Source organism: Mus musculus, chromosome 19 (genome assembly GCF_000001635.26).
Source record: "Mus musculus strain C57BL/6J chromosome 19, GRCm38.p6 C57BL/6J".
Classification (NCBI taxonomy): domain Eukaryota; kingdom Metazoa; phylum Chordata; class Mammalia; order Rodentia; family Muridae; genus Mus; species Mus musculus.
Window position 1 is genome coordinate 44,224,390 of NC_000085.6, and position 14,639 is coordinate 44,239,028.

The 14,639-nt window shown below is 43.5% G+C and overlaps 2 protein-coding genes across 7 annotated transcripts in view; one reads left to right on the forward strand and one right to left on the reverse strand.

Annotated features, from left to right (window-relative positions):
* The window catches only part of Pkd2l1 (polycystic kidney disease 2-like 1), a 100,692-nt gene that overhangs the window by 76,753 nt on the left and 9,300 nt on the right, over window positions 1-14,639 (reverse strand). For 4 of the 6 annotated variants that reach the window (XM_030250972.1, XM_030250970.1, XM_011247267.3 and 1 more), the window contains 2 exons: window positions 7,109-7,167; window positions 3,453-3,584 (listed from right to left, as the gene is read on the reverse strand). The gene's annotated coding sequence lies outside the window, so the exon portion shown is untranslated. Of the gene's footprint in view, window positions 1-3,452; window positions 3,588-7,108; window positions 7,168-14,639 lie in introns of all 6 variants that reach the window. The other 2 variants (XM_030250973.1, XM_030250974.1) reach the window with 2 other exon arrangements.
* The window catches only part of Scd3 (stearoyl-coenzyme A desaturase 3), a 40,729-nt gene that overhangs the window by 21,102 nt on the left and 4,988 nt on the right, over window positions 1-14,639 (forward strand). Inside the window, exons 3-5 of the mRNA NM_024450.2 lie at window positions 9,834-9,964; window positions 11,382-11,587; window positions 13,987-14,219. Coding sequence (NP_077770.1) covers window positions 9,834-9,964; window positions 11,382-11,587; window positions 13,987-14,219 — 570 coding nt within the window. The remainder of the gene's footprint in view (window positions 1-9,833; window positions 9,965-11,381; window positions 11,588-13,986; window positions 14,220-14,639) is intronic.

Genomic DNA, 14,639 nt, shown 5'->3' on the forward strand with positions numbered 1-14,639 from the left:
CTTGTTATTGTTTCATGTGAACATGAGATATTATTTGTGTCAAGTTGACAAGGGGTGGATTGTAGTGGCTATTCCTGGTTGTCAACTTGACAATATTTGGAATGAATTACAATCCGGAATTGGAAGGCTCACCAGTGACCCTTATCTGGAGGCTTGGAGATCCTTATCTGGATCTTGGTTTGAAGATCTTGAGCCACAGTGGCTATGAATTCCAGAAGATTGAATCTCCGAGTTTAAGGAACACACCTTTAATCTGGGCTACGCCTTTCATCTGGGATTAAAGGTGTGGTGGAACACACCTTTAATCTGGGCTCCACCTTCTGCTGGAGACAATATAAGGACATTGGAAGAAGGGAGTCTAGCTCGAGCCCTTGCTCCTTCGCCTGCTTGCTGCGTGAGACTGAGTAACTGCTAGATCCTTGGACTTCCATTCACAGCTGCGACTGAACAATTGTTGGGAATTGGGCTGCCGACTGTAAGTCATCAATAAATTCCTTTACTATCTAGAGACTATCCATAAGTTCTGTGACTCTAGAGAACCCTGACTAATACAACCTTCGTGACCAAAGCAATTGGCAGAATAAGATCATGACTCCATGTCACGAGGACTGTCACTCCAGCACCCCTGTTAAGATAGCATTGTCTGTACTCTGGAGCCAATGCGCCTTGGTGATCTGCAGTGTGGAGCAGATTCGGACACTTTTCTTGGTACTCTGGCTCTGCTTTAAGCCTTCCTTCCCTTTCCTCCTGTGACGTCAGGGTTTGCCCTCCACTGGCTTCTCTGTCCAGGTACAGTTAGATCCTCTTCATGGGAAGACCCCAGTCACCACTGAGTCAGAGGCTGCAAACCATCTGAGGCCTCATCCCAGTTCAGAAGGATACGGTCAGCCCTTCCCTAGGGCAGACACCATCTCTATGGTTGTCCTGAGGTCCTATAGAAGGACCAGATGACACACAGGAGGCAGAAGAGAGGAGGAAAGAGACCACTTAGAAAACCGTTAACTCTTGATACAGAGGGACACATAGCAGTTTGTGCAATGTTTGGTATCTCCAATCTCAGCTAAGTTCTGTAGCCGCAGAGGTTCTATGGTTTCCAGATGGCCTTTAGGTACTAACAAGGCCTCAGTCCCACCTCCTAGTTCTACCAATCTGAGCAACAGATGGGTACACCCAGTGTCCACTCCGCATTAGAGAGACTGATCTTGTAGGCTTTGAGTTGGAGTGCTGCATTCCTATGAAATGTATGATACAGCTGAGACTGGATCAGTGCTCGGACCCTGCATGAACACTTAGCTTTTAACTTCATCAACATACTTACCAGGATAGTAAATAGCTAGAGACTGTTGGTGTTCAGACATCGCCACACAAACGGCGTGAACACTGATCTCAGTTAACTACTCAGAATAGTTATTGACTGCACTTTAATACTGGTCAGATCAGGAACAGAGCCCAGAATTATCAGAACTATGACAACAGATATCTTTTCCTGTCAGCTCACAAAGGATAAAACCACAAAAGCCACAGTGAGTTCACACACAGGAAGTACTGCCGGGTGGTCAGCTCTGACTCAAGTGATTTCAGACATAACAGTTCAAATTGTCCTTTGATTTGATGGGTCCTACACAAAGCTTTGTGGAATTTCTTAAGATTAGCAAAACTCATACCGCACATTCAGAACATACAGAACAAAACAGTATGTGGTCAGTATGTCCTTGAGCCAAGTCACTTCTGTGTATCTGGCAGGCATGTTACAGCAACAATATGAAATAGCTGACAGGCATGGTACAAAATGGCTACAGCTATGCTTGGAGGGGGAGGTGTCAAACCATAGCATTCCACCCTTTTTTGAGCTGTCCCAATGAGTCAAATCATTGACTCAAAATTTTTCTTTTCTGATGCTGGGCGTGGTGGCGCATGCCTTTAATCCCAGCACTTGGGAGGCAGAGGCAGGCAAATTTCTGAGTTTGAGGTCAGCCTGGTCTACAGAGTGAGTTCTAGGACAGTCAGGGCTACACAGAGAAACCCTGTCTCAGAAAAAAAAATTCTTTTCTGAGGCCAGGAGGACAAACTTTTATATCAGTCTTTGTTGGCTTAAATGTTTGACATTTTGATCTCCCTTCATAAGTGTTGCTTCTCTCATGCTGGTAGGTCTTGCTATGCTCATGCTTTTTAGGAAAGGCATTATTAGTGTTGGCACTGCCCTGGCCATCTGGGAATGGTGTAGAAGTCCCAGGTGTCCCTAACCTCCTTCTCCAGGATAATACTGTACCAGAGGCTACAGATGTACAAGTATGCAAAATTCAGAAGTTTCAGTGATGCTAAAGGGACTGATACAGGGGGTCAGTGCCAAGGCACAAGCAAACCAAGTGCCTTTTGGCGGTACTAAAGAGTAAGGGGAAACTCCTGCATTAGCATCTGTACATTATTACGGTGTTGCAGGTACTGAGACCGATATCTTATATAAGCAGAGAGACCTTGTCCTTTCTAGGACAGGGAGAGGGCATTAACATTCTCTTGGAACCACTGATGTCTAAGACCCTGTTCCTAGTGACCTGGACTCTCTGGATGGTGAATATCATCCCAGGGTCATTACCAGATGCATAAAGGAGGAGCCCCCAAATCTACCCTGTATCTCATAAATCATTTGTATCATTTTTATCTTAATTTGAGTGGGGTTGGTCTTCCCAAGTTTTCTAGACTGACTCAACCTTCTGTGGCTGAATATACTTATCTTTATCAGTTACCCAGGAAGCTAATGCTTTATCGCCCCACATATCACAAAAGCACACACCATGTCCCCTGCAAGTCAGGGTCTTCAACTGAGGGGCAGGCATATACCTGAAGGGTGGCCAAAGTATTTTCCATATTCTGGATCCTATATCCAAAGACCTAGAGAATGAGGGAACATATATGTTTGTGGCCTTTGGGCACCTGTTCCATTTTGGCCCAAACAATTTACATACGTCAAACGTGAGGGCGGGGGGAACCATAAGCAATGTTATTTAGGCTTCCGTCCGTAGTTCTAATCGATGTTCATGTGTGTTGTACTGGAGCATGTCCCTCAGCAGCCCAAGGCAACATGAAATAGAAAGCAAACCTCTGGAATCTTTTATCTGTCTGATTTTTAACGGGTTCTGTGGGTGTTGTCTAACAACCCATTGCTGGGATCCAGATGTTTTGGGGAAGGGGGTGGTGAACTTCAGAAGAGAGCGATTAATCCAGGATTGGATCCCATCTATTTTCGTGGCCATGGGGTGGTCAGGATGACAAAGTGGAGTCCTTTTCTGAGTGGGCCTGGGGGAGTTCCTGTTTGACTCAGCATTTCAGCCAGTAAGGTGGGATAATGGACAGATGTCATATCTTCCTTCTGTAACTGCTTACTGTTGACATTAGGACCTTGTCCAAGGGGCCCAGGAAGGCTAGGCAATGGGGCGTTTCTTAGAAGCATTTACTTAGCTTTATCCAGATGAAAGACGAGGAGCCATCACATCAGTTGGACTGGTTAACATCAGCTTTTAGCAAGTCCGGAGTTCAGCAGCTCCACAGGTGATCACTGGATGGAGTCTGTTAGCCAGGTGAAAAACCTGCTGACACAAATATGGAGTAGGAACGGAAATCAGAATCGTCTAGTAATTGGGAGAGGTAAGGAATTCCAAGACCAAGGGAAAAGCTCATTTTCAAGAACAGGCAGGTACACTTATCTGGAGTCCATTTGGTCTGTGGCAGGTGGGTCCAAGTCTTAGCATTCTTGATTCCCTGAAGCTTATATGAACTTTAGTTTACAAAAGGATGGACATTAGTATTTACCATTGTACTGAAATCCATATTTTAGGGAAAAAAGTAGTGTCTGTTAGACAGCTGGAATAGACTGATGCCTTTGAGACCTTGTAATTGCTGTAGGTTTGCATTAGAAGGCACAGACCATTCTCTCCTCTGTCCAAAGGACCCGGTGTGCAGGCTGGACAGAGATGTTTTTAGCATGATGGGAAGCATCTTTAAGCATATACTCAGAAGACAACCAAAGGGGAATTAAAATCGTGAGCTTGTGACGGAATTGGAAACTGACGATGTCCCATCAGCTCATCAGAACTCCATCGATCAATATCAGAATCCTGAACATTGAAATAACAATAGCACGTGGGGGAGTTTTGAACATCTCCCATTTTTATTTTAAATTATTTTTATACCTTTATAACTTGCATTTATATATCTTAAAATACCTTCTTAGATTCTCAAATATTAAACATCTTTCAGACTCTCCCATTTTTAATTTGTATTTATCAACCTTCAACATCTTTTTAAATTATTTTCCTATCATCTCCCAAGTTTTTTTAATATCCTCTAACCTTTGTCATCTGTATTATCAATCTCAATCATTTTTTTAGACCTATAAACACTTTTTTCAGATCTTAAGTAAATTTTAGATTTTATATTTTTTCATCCAATAACTTATTATGAGACACAGACAGTTGAGTTGATTATTAAGAGTGTCATTTAATATGAAGCCTGTGGCAAGGCAAGCCTGTTTTTGACATTTTTAATAACATAGTGGTGGAGTACCTGGAGGTGAGGAGATAGCTAACTGCCTGTTGGTTTTTTCTTTGTTTTTTTTTTTCTTTTAGCTGTTAAGTTGTCAATGTGATCAGAGGTCTGAAGAAGGATGTATTATAACCCAGATGGACCTATGTATCAATCGAAATGACAGAGACTAGTCCATATTTTAATTACCGAGACAGTTACCAACCCGGGCTCCCAGGTCTCCATGGCACGTAGGGCAGAGGCAGTCTTTGGTCATGAGGCCCAGAAGATGAAGAGGCTTTTCCTGTGGAGGAGGAACATCAGAGAGACTGACCTCACCTTGAACTTGAGCAGTGTGTGGCAGTCAATTCTCCAATTGTCCTCTGTTTATCCACAGTTCAGGCTAGGCTCTGGCAGCAGGCAAGGCATTGGGGCAGTTATGCCCAGTGATTATCATACCCTAATCCCAATGGAGTCCTTTGTCATTGTGCCCACGTCTTCTTGGAGACCTTATGGGGTCACTGTTATGATTTGGGAGTTCCTGTCTGTCATAGTAAGTTTAAACATATTAAATGCCATATTTAGCAGATTTCTGACTTCTTTGAGGGCTAGTACCTACCTAGCATATCTGAGTTAAACAATCTTTTGTTTGTTCTTGGGTTTTTTGTTTTTTGTTTTTTTTTTTTGTTTTTTGTTTTTTTTTTTTTTTTTTTTTTTTTTTTTGCTGCTCTAAATTGTACCTTACAAAAATTTCTGAACACATTAAAGGATTTGACCATTTTCAAGGTTACTGACATCAATCTCTGTTAGGTTTGAACCTTAAAAATTACAGCTTTGAATTGAAACTCCTCTAGTACCAAAATAAAAACTTTTTAACCCCAAATCATATCCCATAAAGAGACTAAGAAGTTTTTTTGACCTTTATCTGGTAGAATATAGCAGAACATGGCTGTTTCCCATACGATTTAGTTTAAGCTGAAGCCAGTGTCAGAACAGGAAACGGTTAACAAGTTGGAAAGATGGCAAAGCCCTTGGCTAATAGGACTCTTCTCAGCTTGGCTCAACTCCTTTGGCTGAAAAGAGGTGACTTCTGGAGCCTTGCCTAAGCTCAGGCAAACTGAAAGGAATTGGAAATAAATTCCATGGCCAGTGATTCTTAACTTTTTTGATCTTGTAAACCTCTAAAAAAGATTTTAAATGAATAAATTCCTTAATTTTTATTCCTGACATCCTTACCCTAATTCACAGAGGAAATATCTGATGTAATGAAAAGAAAAAGACAAAAACCACAACATATAAAAAGGCCTCAGGAATATATATATATCTTATATCTGCCACCTTATTCATTAATCAATAGCTATTTTTTTTTTCAAACTGTGGGTATGACAGTCCTGAACCAGAAGCTGCAGTAACTCTCCTGACCATGGATCATGGTTCCTTCTCTGGCAGATTTTTATAGTTCCATTTATGCATTCGTGACGACTGTCTGCAAGGAACCTACAGCTTTCCTGGCATCTTCTCATTCTTCCTCCTGCTAAGAACTATAGCCCACTTCTGTTTTATTTTAAAACTCTCTGCTCTGGTATCTGGCATCCGACCATCCCACCATCACAGGGGCTGCCTGAGCTTTTTCTTTTTCTCCATAATTGTCCCCCCTTCATGTGTCCCTAGTTTGATTGCTGTGGTTCACTATAAGTTCTAAAGTTATTATCGTTACCATTATAGCTATTTTCACAAAAATTTCCTCCTTCATTGTAACCAACATACATTAACAAAGACATTCCAATAAAACATTCAACATAATTTAAAATGTCCTATAGCTTTATATATTTAACTATAAGTTTTTAAAGTTCCTTTTGCAATATCAAAATGAAGCATCTTTGTTTTTTAAAGAATGAAGTCACACAGACTAACCATAATTTTTGGAAGACAAAGCAAAGGTCTAACAATGTAACCATATGTTTAAAGACAAAACCATTTTTTTAACAGATTAAGCAAAATCCAGTGTTTTTAAAATAAATATCAAGTACGTTATTTTGTTGTTAGGAAGTTTGGCTATCAGCAAGAAAAGTTCTTGTGCCAGGCAGTGGTGGCACATGCCTTTAATCCCAGCACTTGGGAGGCAGAGGCAGGCCTATTTCTGAGTTCGAGGCCAGCCTGGTCTACAGAGTGAGTTCCAGGACAGCCAGGGCTATACAGAGAAACCCTGTCTGGGAAAAAGAAAAAGGAAAAAAAAAAAGAGAAGAGAAGAGAAGAGAAGAGAAGAGAAGAGAAGAGAAGAGAAGAGAAGAGAAGAGAAAAGTTCTTGCATACCAATGCATGAAAGTACAGTTTTAGTGCCTCATTAAAGAAACATTGTTTTAAATCCTATCTTTTATAAGTCTGATATCTAGGACAGGAACTGCATAAAATATTATCCTAATTTAACAGTATCTTTAGAGACCTGTTTCCCTGTGTTGGCTCATGCTGTGCACAGTTGCCCACCTTTGGGTCTCCAACACCAGAAGCAAAACCAAAACAAGAAAAAAAAAAAAAAAAAAAAAAGAACTTCGCAGGCACAGGAAACTTACCTCCTTGGAGAGAAACTTACCTCCTAGGAGAGAGAGGTGGCGTTTCCTAACAATGACTGAGGAGTGCCCAAGGGTGTTCCTGCCAATGCACCAAATGTTGGGGTTCAGCAATCAACACACAAACCATATGAACACTGATCTCAGTTAAGCAAGAATAGGTTATTGAACACACAGCACACCCTGATACTGGTTGGACCAGGGACATAGCTCAGAATTATCTGAACTATGACAATGGTTATCTTTCTCTGTCAGCTCACAAAGGATAAAACCACAATGAGCTCATATGCAGGTACACGATGTACTGCCCGGTGGTCACCTCTGACCCAAGAGATTGCAGGCATAACACTTCATATTGTCCTTTGATTTGATGGGACCTATGTAAAGCTTTGTGGAGTTTCTTAAGATTAGCCAACCTTATACAGAACATTCAGAACCAACAGAACAAACAGGGCGTGTGATCAGCATGTCCTTGCTCTGAGCCAAGTCACTTCCCTATGTCAATGACTGGCAGGCAACGGCACAGCAACAATATGAAATAGCTAGCAGGCATGGTACAAAATGGTCACAGCTATGTCAGACCACAATAGAGATAAGCAACAGTTTCCTATTCATATATGCTGAGGTGGTTGGATGGTCTTCAAAAATATCTGTAGAATATGGCATTTAAAGATGTTTTATTAAGACATGTCAGCTCCTGGCAGTACCCCATTCTATTTCAAAGATGATGACTATTGAGGACTCTCCTTATGGAGTTTGCTTCAAATGTGGCAAGCTGCCACTGGGCAAGCACCTGCCCTTGCCTCAACTGCTGACAGAATGCTGTACAAGCTGTGGACAAGTAGGACACAAAAAATGGCAACTGCTGAATTCTGCCAGTACAAGACAGAGAAGCCCTTCGTAACTTCTCCTTCACACAAAAATGTGTCAGACTATTATTATTCTGGGCCAGTAGGCTGAAGAGACGGTTGCCCCAACACTGCGGAGAAATCTTGGTGACTGCTCAGGCGGTCAGCTGTCTCTGTCATTTCTATAGTTTTAAAAGGTGCTTGCTCTGTATTTTCTGTTTATTCAGGTAATATTTATCCTTCTCAGGTCTCTGATGGGGTTGAAGACTAGATAGTTATGGTCTCACAGTTAAGCTTAAGTTGTTTAAGATTTAAGAAAACCTTTTGGGCTGGCAAGATGGCTCAGTGGTTAAGAGCGCCGACTGCTCTTCCGATGGTCCTGAGTTCAAATCCCAGCAACCACATGGTGGCTCACAACCATCTGTAACAAAATCTGATGCCCTCTTCTGGAGTATCTGAGGACAGCTACAGTGTACTTACATATAATAAATAAATAAATCTTAAAAAAGAAAGAAAGAGAGAGAGAGAGGGAGGGAGGGAGGGAGGGAGAGAGAGAGAGAGAGAGAGAGAGAAAGAGAGAAAGAGAGAAAGAGAGAAAGAGAGAAAGAGAGAAAGAAAGAAAGAAAGAAAGAAAGAAAGAAAGAAAGAAAGAAAGAAAGAAAGAAAGAAAGAAAGAAAACCTTTTAAGGTCTAAAAAGATGTTTTTAGGTTAGTAAATGCAATTTAGGATAGAAAGTGATTCAGGTACAGAACTTGAGGCTCACCAACACAGGATAGTAGAGTACTTTCTCCAAGGCTGCCAAGTACAAAAGGACTGGACATTATGAATGTAATTCTTACCAGATAGTTTATAGTTTATTGACGTTAGAGAAAGGGTCTTTTATTTAGATAAAAGGGGGAAAGTTACAGGATATTTGATCACATTGTGTACCCCAAGATTGTGAACTGAAAAAACCAAACAGAGTCAGTGATGGGTCAAGAGGTGGACCAAGCAACCATTTGACAGGGAGTGAACATATTAAAGCCCAAGACAGAGAAAGGCGGGTCTCTGAGGTGAACCGTATTTGACAGTGTGGGGAAAGAGAGAGAGCCTTTTTCTTCTAGGATGTGGGTGAAGTAAGAAGGTCAGCTGGGTGCTTTCTCCACCTCTAGACCTATCATTGACTTTCTTTAATTCTGTTTACAGAAAGCTCTTTGGATTAAAGATGTGTGTGCAAGGGCTGAGCCATATCATAACAAGGTTTTTCCAGTTCACAGCCTTGGGGTTCACAATGCAATTGACTATGCTGCAACATAGGATAATGTTAAGGATCAGTGAAGCTTGAGGCTCTGTGTAAATGTGACTGTGCAGGGCTGACTCGCCCTGAGACCTGCTCGAGTACATACTCAAGCCCTCTGCTACAGGGCTGAAACGCTGCAGCAGCAACAGGTTAACAGTCATGGCCCCATGATCCATGAATCTTCCCTTCAATTGAGGTTGAACTCTGACTGCTATTTTATAAACATTCTTGGTTATGAGTATTTAGGTCTGGAATAGTTGATGACCTTGAACCCCCCTGGGGAAAATGATCTGAAGGTCAAAGGGCATAGAACCTTTGCAATTCAGTGGTCTGACAATGAAAGCAGAATAATGCTGCCGACAACGCCGACAACCTGTCTTCTTTGCAGCATCCTGCTTTTCCGCCCACTTTGTGCCTGGGTTATCCTAACTCACGTCCATTCCTAGGTGGAGTGGTAGGAGGTGATTTTTTTTTTTTTTTTTTTGGTGAGGCTGAATGCTATGATGTCTCAAAGAGTAACCCATAGACTCCTTCAAATCCTAAGTAGCAAACTCTGGTATCGGGAGGGTGTTCTTGGACACTTAGCAGTTAGCTGACTCTTCTGTTGTCTGTCCCAACAGCGTTTGTCTACTATGTGATCAGTATTGAGGGCATTGGAGCCGGAGTCCATCGCCTGTGGAGCCACAGAACGTACAAGGCACGCCTGCCCCTGCGGATCTTCCTCATCATTGCCAACACCATGGCGTTCCAGGTAAGAAGCTGATGCTGTTCTTTCTTGTGTCTCTGCTCTATGCATGATCCAGGGCAGAGTGGTGGGCATCAGAACACAGAAAGGTAGTCTTCAGAGTCTTCTCAAGTACATGCCCAGTATTGAGATCCCCACAACATGGGACATCTCAAGGTCACTGGGAAGGGAAACAGGAAATTGGTGGAACAGGTTCTCCAGGCATAACTTTCTTTGAACCCTAAGTTCCCTGGGTTATAATGTAGTATGGCTGGTGTAGTCCTTTTGGTTTAAAAGACCATAGAATATCATCTAGACACTGTGGTTCCTTAAACACTCAGTCACCAATAAATCATGCTTTGCTGTGATTGTCTTTGAACTCTACTGTAATAGGAAGTGGCATGTGTCCCAGACTCAAGAATTCCCTTGTTTCAGGTAATAAGAGCAAACACGTCTATAGCTCCATGCACTGGACGCTGGACCAGCATTTAACATGGAGTTCTCCTAAGTCCTCACAACCAGGATGCCAGGAAGTAGGCCTTATTGCCCCACCCATGGAACAGATGAGGAAACCAAGTAACTGAGACTTTAAATAAGCTGATCTTAAAGGGCTACCATGATGGATAACTCAAGCACTGAGGACAGCGCTTGCAACAAGCTTATAATGGATAGACTATAGGAAGTTAGGAGAGGGACACTCACCTAGCCATAGGCTGCTTACAGAATAGGATTTAGCTTGGAAGAGAAGGGGGAAAAATACTAGAAAACTAATTACTTTGCCTTGACAATATCTGAGGCTCTTATCATGTGTGTGATCACCTCGCTCTGACAATGTGTATGGTGAAGGCTTCCAGTCTCTATGTTTAGAGGACAAAAAGAATGACACATTAGCACATGCTTGAAGAAATGGATAAAGTTCAGAAAAGCTCAGAGGTCATTCAGCAATGTGCCCATGCTCCTATCTCGGACGTCAGTCCTCTTGGGTTACGTGTGTGACAACCCTCTTGTGATGGCAAAGACATAGAGTTTTTGCAGCCTTGCAACAAAGCAGAATCTTGGGGTCCAAGGCCTTCTGTTTCATAATCTCTCTGCCCCCATCAGATACCTTGAAAGGAACCCTGTTTCATGTTACTTGCATAAGGAGACACCATGTTCTCTACTGGTGAAACTCTCTGAACATTAAGATCTACCTTCTATCTACCCACCACGAAACCTTGGGAAGCAACAGCGTTCTTTTGTTTGGGGTCTTCAAATTGCTTTTTCACATAAGTTTCACGGGCATGTGTGCCTGAGAGGGTGCTGCCAAGGCCTCCTTGGAGACAGAGTCCCTAAGACTCTGAGAGTTGCGCTAAGAGTCCCAAGCCCTTGCAGACATCTAGACCCTTGCAGGCTCCTTGGAGGGCCTCTCTTCTCCATACTGGGTTCCTCTTTCCTGTGCTTCCAGAATGACGTGTATGAATGGGCCCGAGATCACCGAGCCCACCACAAGTTCTCAGAAACACACGCCGACCCTCACAATTCCCGCCGTGGCTTCTTCTTCTCTCACGTGGGTTGGCTGCTTGTGCGCAAACACCCGGCTGTCAAAGAGAAGGGCGGAAAACTGGACATGTCTGACCTGAAAGCCGAGAAGCTGGTGATGTTCCAGAGGAGGTGAGTGGGGGCTGAGGGGTGGAGCTTGAGAGATGAGGTTTCAAGATCTCATTTCTCTTAGTCCTTAAAATAGCTGAATAAATTTCCAGGTTTATCTGTCCAATAGCATCATTTCAGCCAAGTGTGTCTGTAATCCCAGCACTGGGGAGACAAACGCAGGTAGACTTCTGTGAAGTCCAGGCCAGCCAGAGCTACATAGTGATAACTCTATGGACTGAAGAGATGGCACAGCAGTTAAAAGCACTTTCTCTTCTTCCAGAGGACCCTAGTTCAGATCCCAGCACCCATACTGGGTGACTTACTCCCACAATTCCTGCTCCAAAGGATCTGACACCCCATTCTGACCTTCAGAGGCACAGGAACACACGGGGCACTTACTCACACAGACATACACACATATACATCAATAAAAATAATAATAATAAAAATAATTTTAAAGAGCACATTGGCCAGGTGTGGTGGCACACGTATCTTTAGTCCCGGGATTTGAAATGCAAAGGCAGGTGGATCTTTGTGGGTCTGAGGCTAGCCTGGTCTACAGAGTGAAGTGCAGGACAGCCAGGGCTATAAAGTATTATGCTGTTTCAATAAAACAAAACAAACAGATCATTTTAAACCCTAGTTTTTAATTGCTTGGATGTCCAAAGTCATGGAGTGTTGCTCTTTCCTCTCTCTCTGAACTGATTTCATTAAACCAATTAAATGGAGCAAATATTCACTGACTGGGGATATTCATAGACACGATGAATTCAACTAAGTCCATAACCTCTGGGAGATTTTAGTATAATACCGAAGATATCATGAAGGAAAGCAAAATACTGTCTGTACTGCGAGAGGCAGAAAGGGCCAGAGATCATTCAGGGAGAACAAGAAAGGCTAATGAAAATGCAGCATCAGAAACAATGGAAAGATCTGTGTGCAGACCAAAAATAGGAAAGTGGATTAAAGCTTCATGCAGGATCCAGAAGCAGTCTGTCCCCTTGACCTACAAAAGAAATGAGAGGAAAAGAAGGTAACACAGACAGATGTCACCGGCAGTGCCTGAGCTACAGATAGAATCAAAGTGGTTGAAAAGGAAGAGTTTATTTCTCCAACAACGGGTGCTACCAAAACAGAGCCCTGCTTTCAAAAGGCCAATGTCAGGTCAGGCGAAGAAGGTATGCAGCCCGTGAGGTAAGGAAGAACACAGGTTAACAAGTGGAGAATGTTGTGTTTTATAAAAAGATAAAGAGAGAAGGAATATGTTCTGGTGGAGGGGTAGTCAGGTATGGGGGAAGGAGGTGCCTCTATGGACCCATCCTGAGGCATCCCTGACCAGCCACAAGTTTATTCAGGGCATGGGGAGGGGAGTTAAGAGGGCAGGGGAGAAAGAGAGAGAGAGAGAGAGAGAGAGAGAGAGAGAGAGAGAGAGAGAGAGAGGAGGGAGGGGGAGAGGGAGAGGGAGAGAGGAGGGAGGGGAAGAGGGAGAGAGGAGAGGGAGGGGAGGGGAGGGGGAGGGGAGAGGGAGAGAAGGAGAAGGCCGGCCATGATCACGTGGAGAGAGAGGGGGGAAAGGGAATGGAGAGGGACGGCCATGATCACGTGGAGAGAGAGGGGGGGGAAAGGGAATGGAGAGGGACGGGGAGAAGGGGCGAGGAGACAGAGCAGGAGCAAGAAGAGCAAAATAGAGCGGAAGGGGCAAGCAGCCCCTTTTATAGTGAGTCAGGCGCACCTGGCTGTTGCCAGGTAACTGTGGGGCGGAGCTTAGACAAAATGCTACCAGAAAGGACTCACGTTAGAAAGAGAGCACGAGAATGAGAACGCTGAATGCAGGTCATGCCAGTGACTGGAACGTTCAAGACATTACTGCTGAAGGGACACCAATCGGTTCTCTCGGAATCAGCGGTTTGTTCTGTGTGGAGGTGAGATTAGGAAGGAGTGAAACAGCGCCTCAGCACAGAACGGCTGAGAATGGGGTTTGGTCCTGGTTTGTTGAGTAGCCGACCTCATCCCTCTATGAGTAAGAACAATGGAGCTCCTGCTCTGTTAACTGGTGGAATTAATTTAGGACAATCTCTGCTCAACACAGACTTATGTGCTGACTTATTAAAGACGTGGTGGCGCACGCCTTTAATCCCAGCACTCGGGAGGCAGAGGCAGGCAGATTTCTGAGTTCGAGGCCAGCCTGGTCTACTGAGTGAGTTCCAGGACAGCCAGGGCTATACAGAGAAACCCTGGCTCAAATAAATAAATAAATAAATAAATAAATAAATAAATAAATAAATAAATATGATAACACTCTGTACTGAGATTTTCTACCTCGTTCTACCTCGTTCTCTCACTGTAAGAGGAAGTTAACAGCCCCTCCCACTGAGAATAGCCAATTTTCTCCAGACTCAGCGTATGTTCTCTCCACACAGGTACTACAAGCCTGGCATTCTGCTGATGTGCTTCATCCTGCCCACGCTGGTGCCCTGGTACTGCTGGGGCGAGACTTTTCTAAACAGTTTTTATGTTGCCACTTTACTGAGATACGCTGTGGTGCTCAACGCCACTTGGCTGGTGAACAGTGCCGCCCACCTCTACGGGTATCGCCCCTACGATAAGAACATCGATCCCCGGCAGAATGCCCTGGTTTCCTTGGGAAGTATGGGTAAGTTAGTCAGCAGTCTACGATGGGCATTTTAACATTCAGTGGTTTCTTTATTCGGTGAGCGTCGAGAAAGACGTGAGGCACCTGTTCTTAAGGGAGCTTAGTGTCTCATGTCTTCCATTGTAAAACTCGAGGTTGTGGCATTGGGGAAAACATGAGAGTCAAGCATCACTCTTTTTTTTTGGGGGGGGGGAGGGGTTCGAGACAGGGTTTCTCTGTGTAGCCCTGGCTGTCCTGGAACTCACTTTGTAGACCAGGCTGGCCTTGAACTCAGAAATTCACCTGCCTCTGCCTCCCAAGTGCTGGGATTAAAGGGTTGCACTACTATTCCTGGCTAAGCATCACTCTTTATGTAAGAGGGGAAAGGATTTAAAAAAAAAAAAAAATCCTGCCTTTGATTGGAAGGGAAAAAAAAAAAAA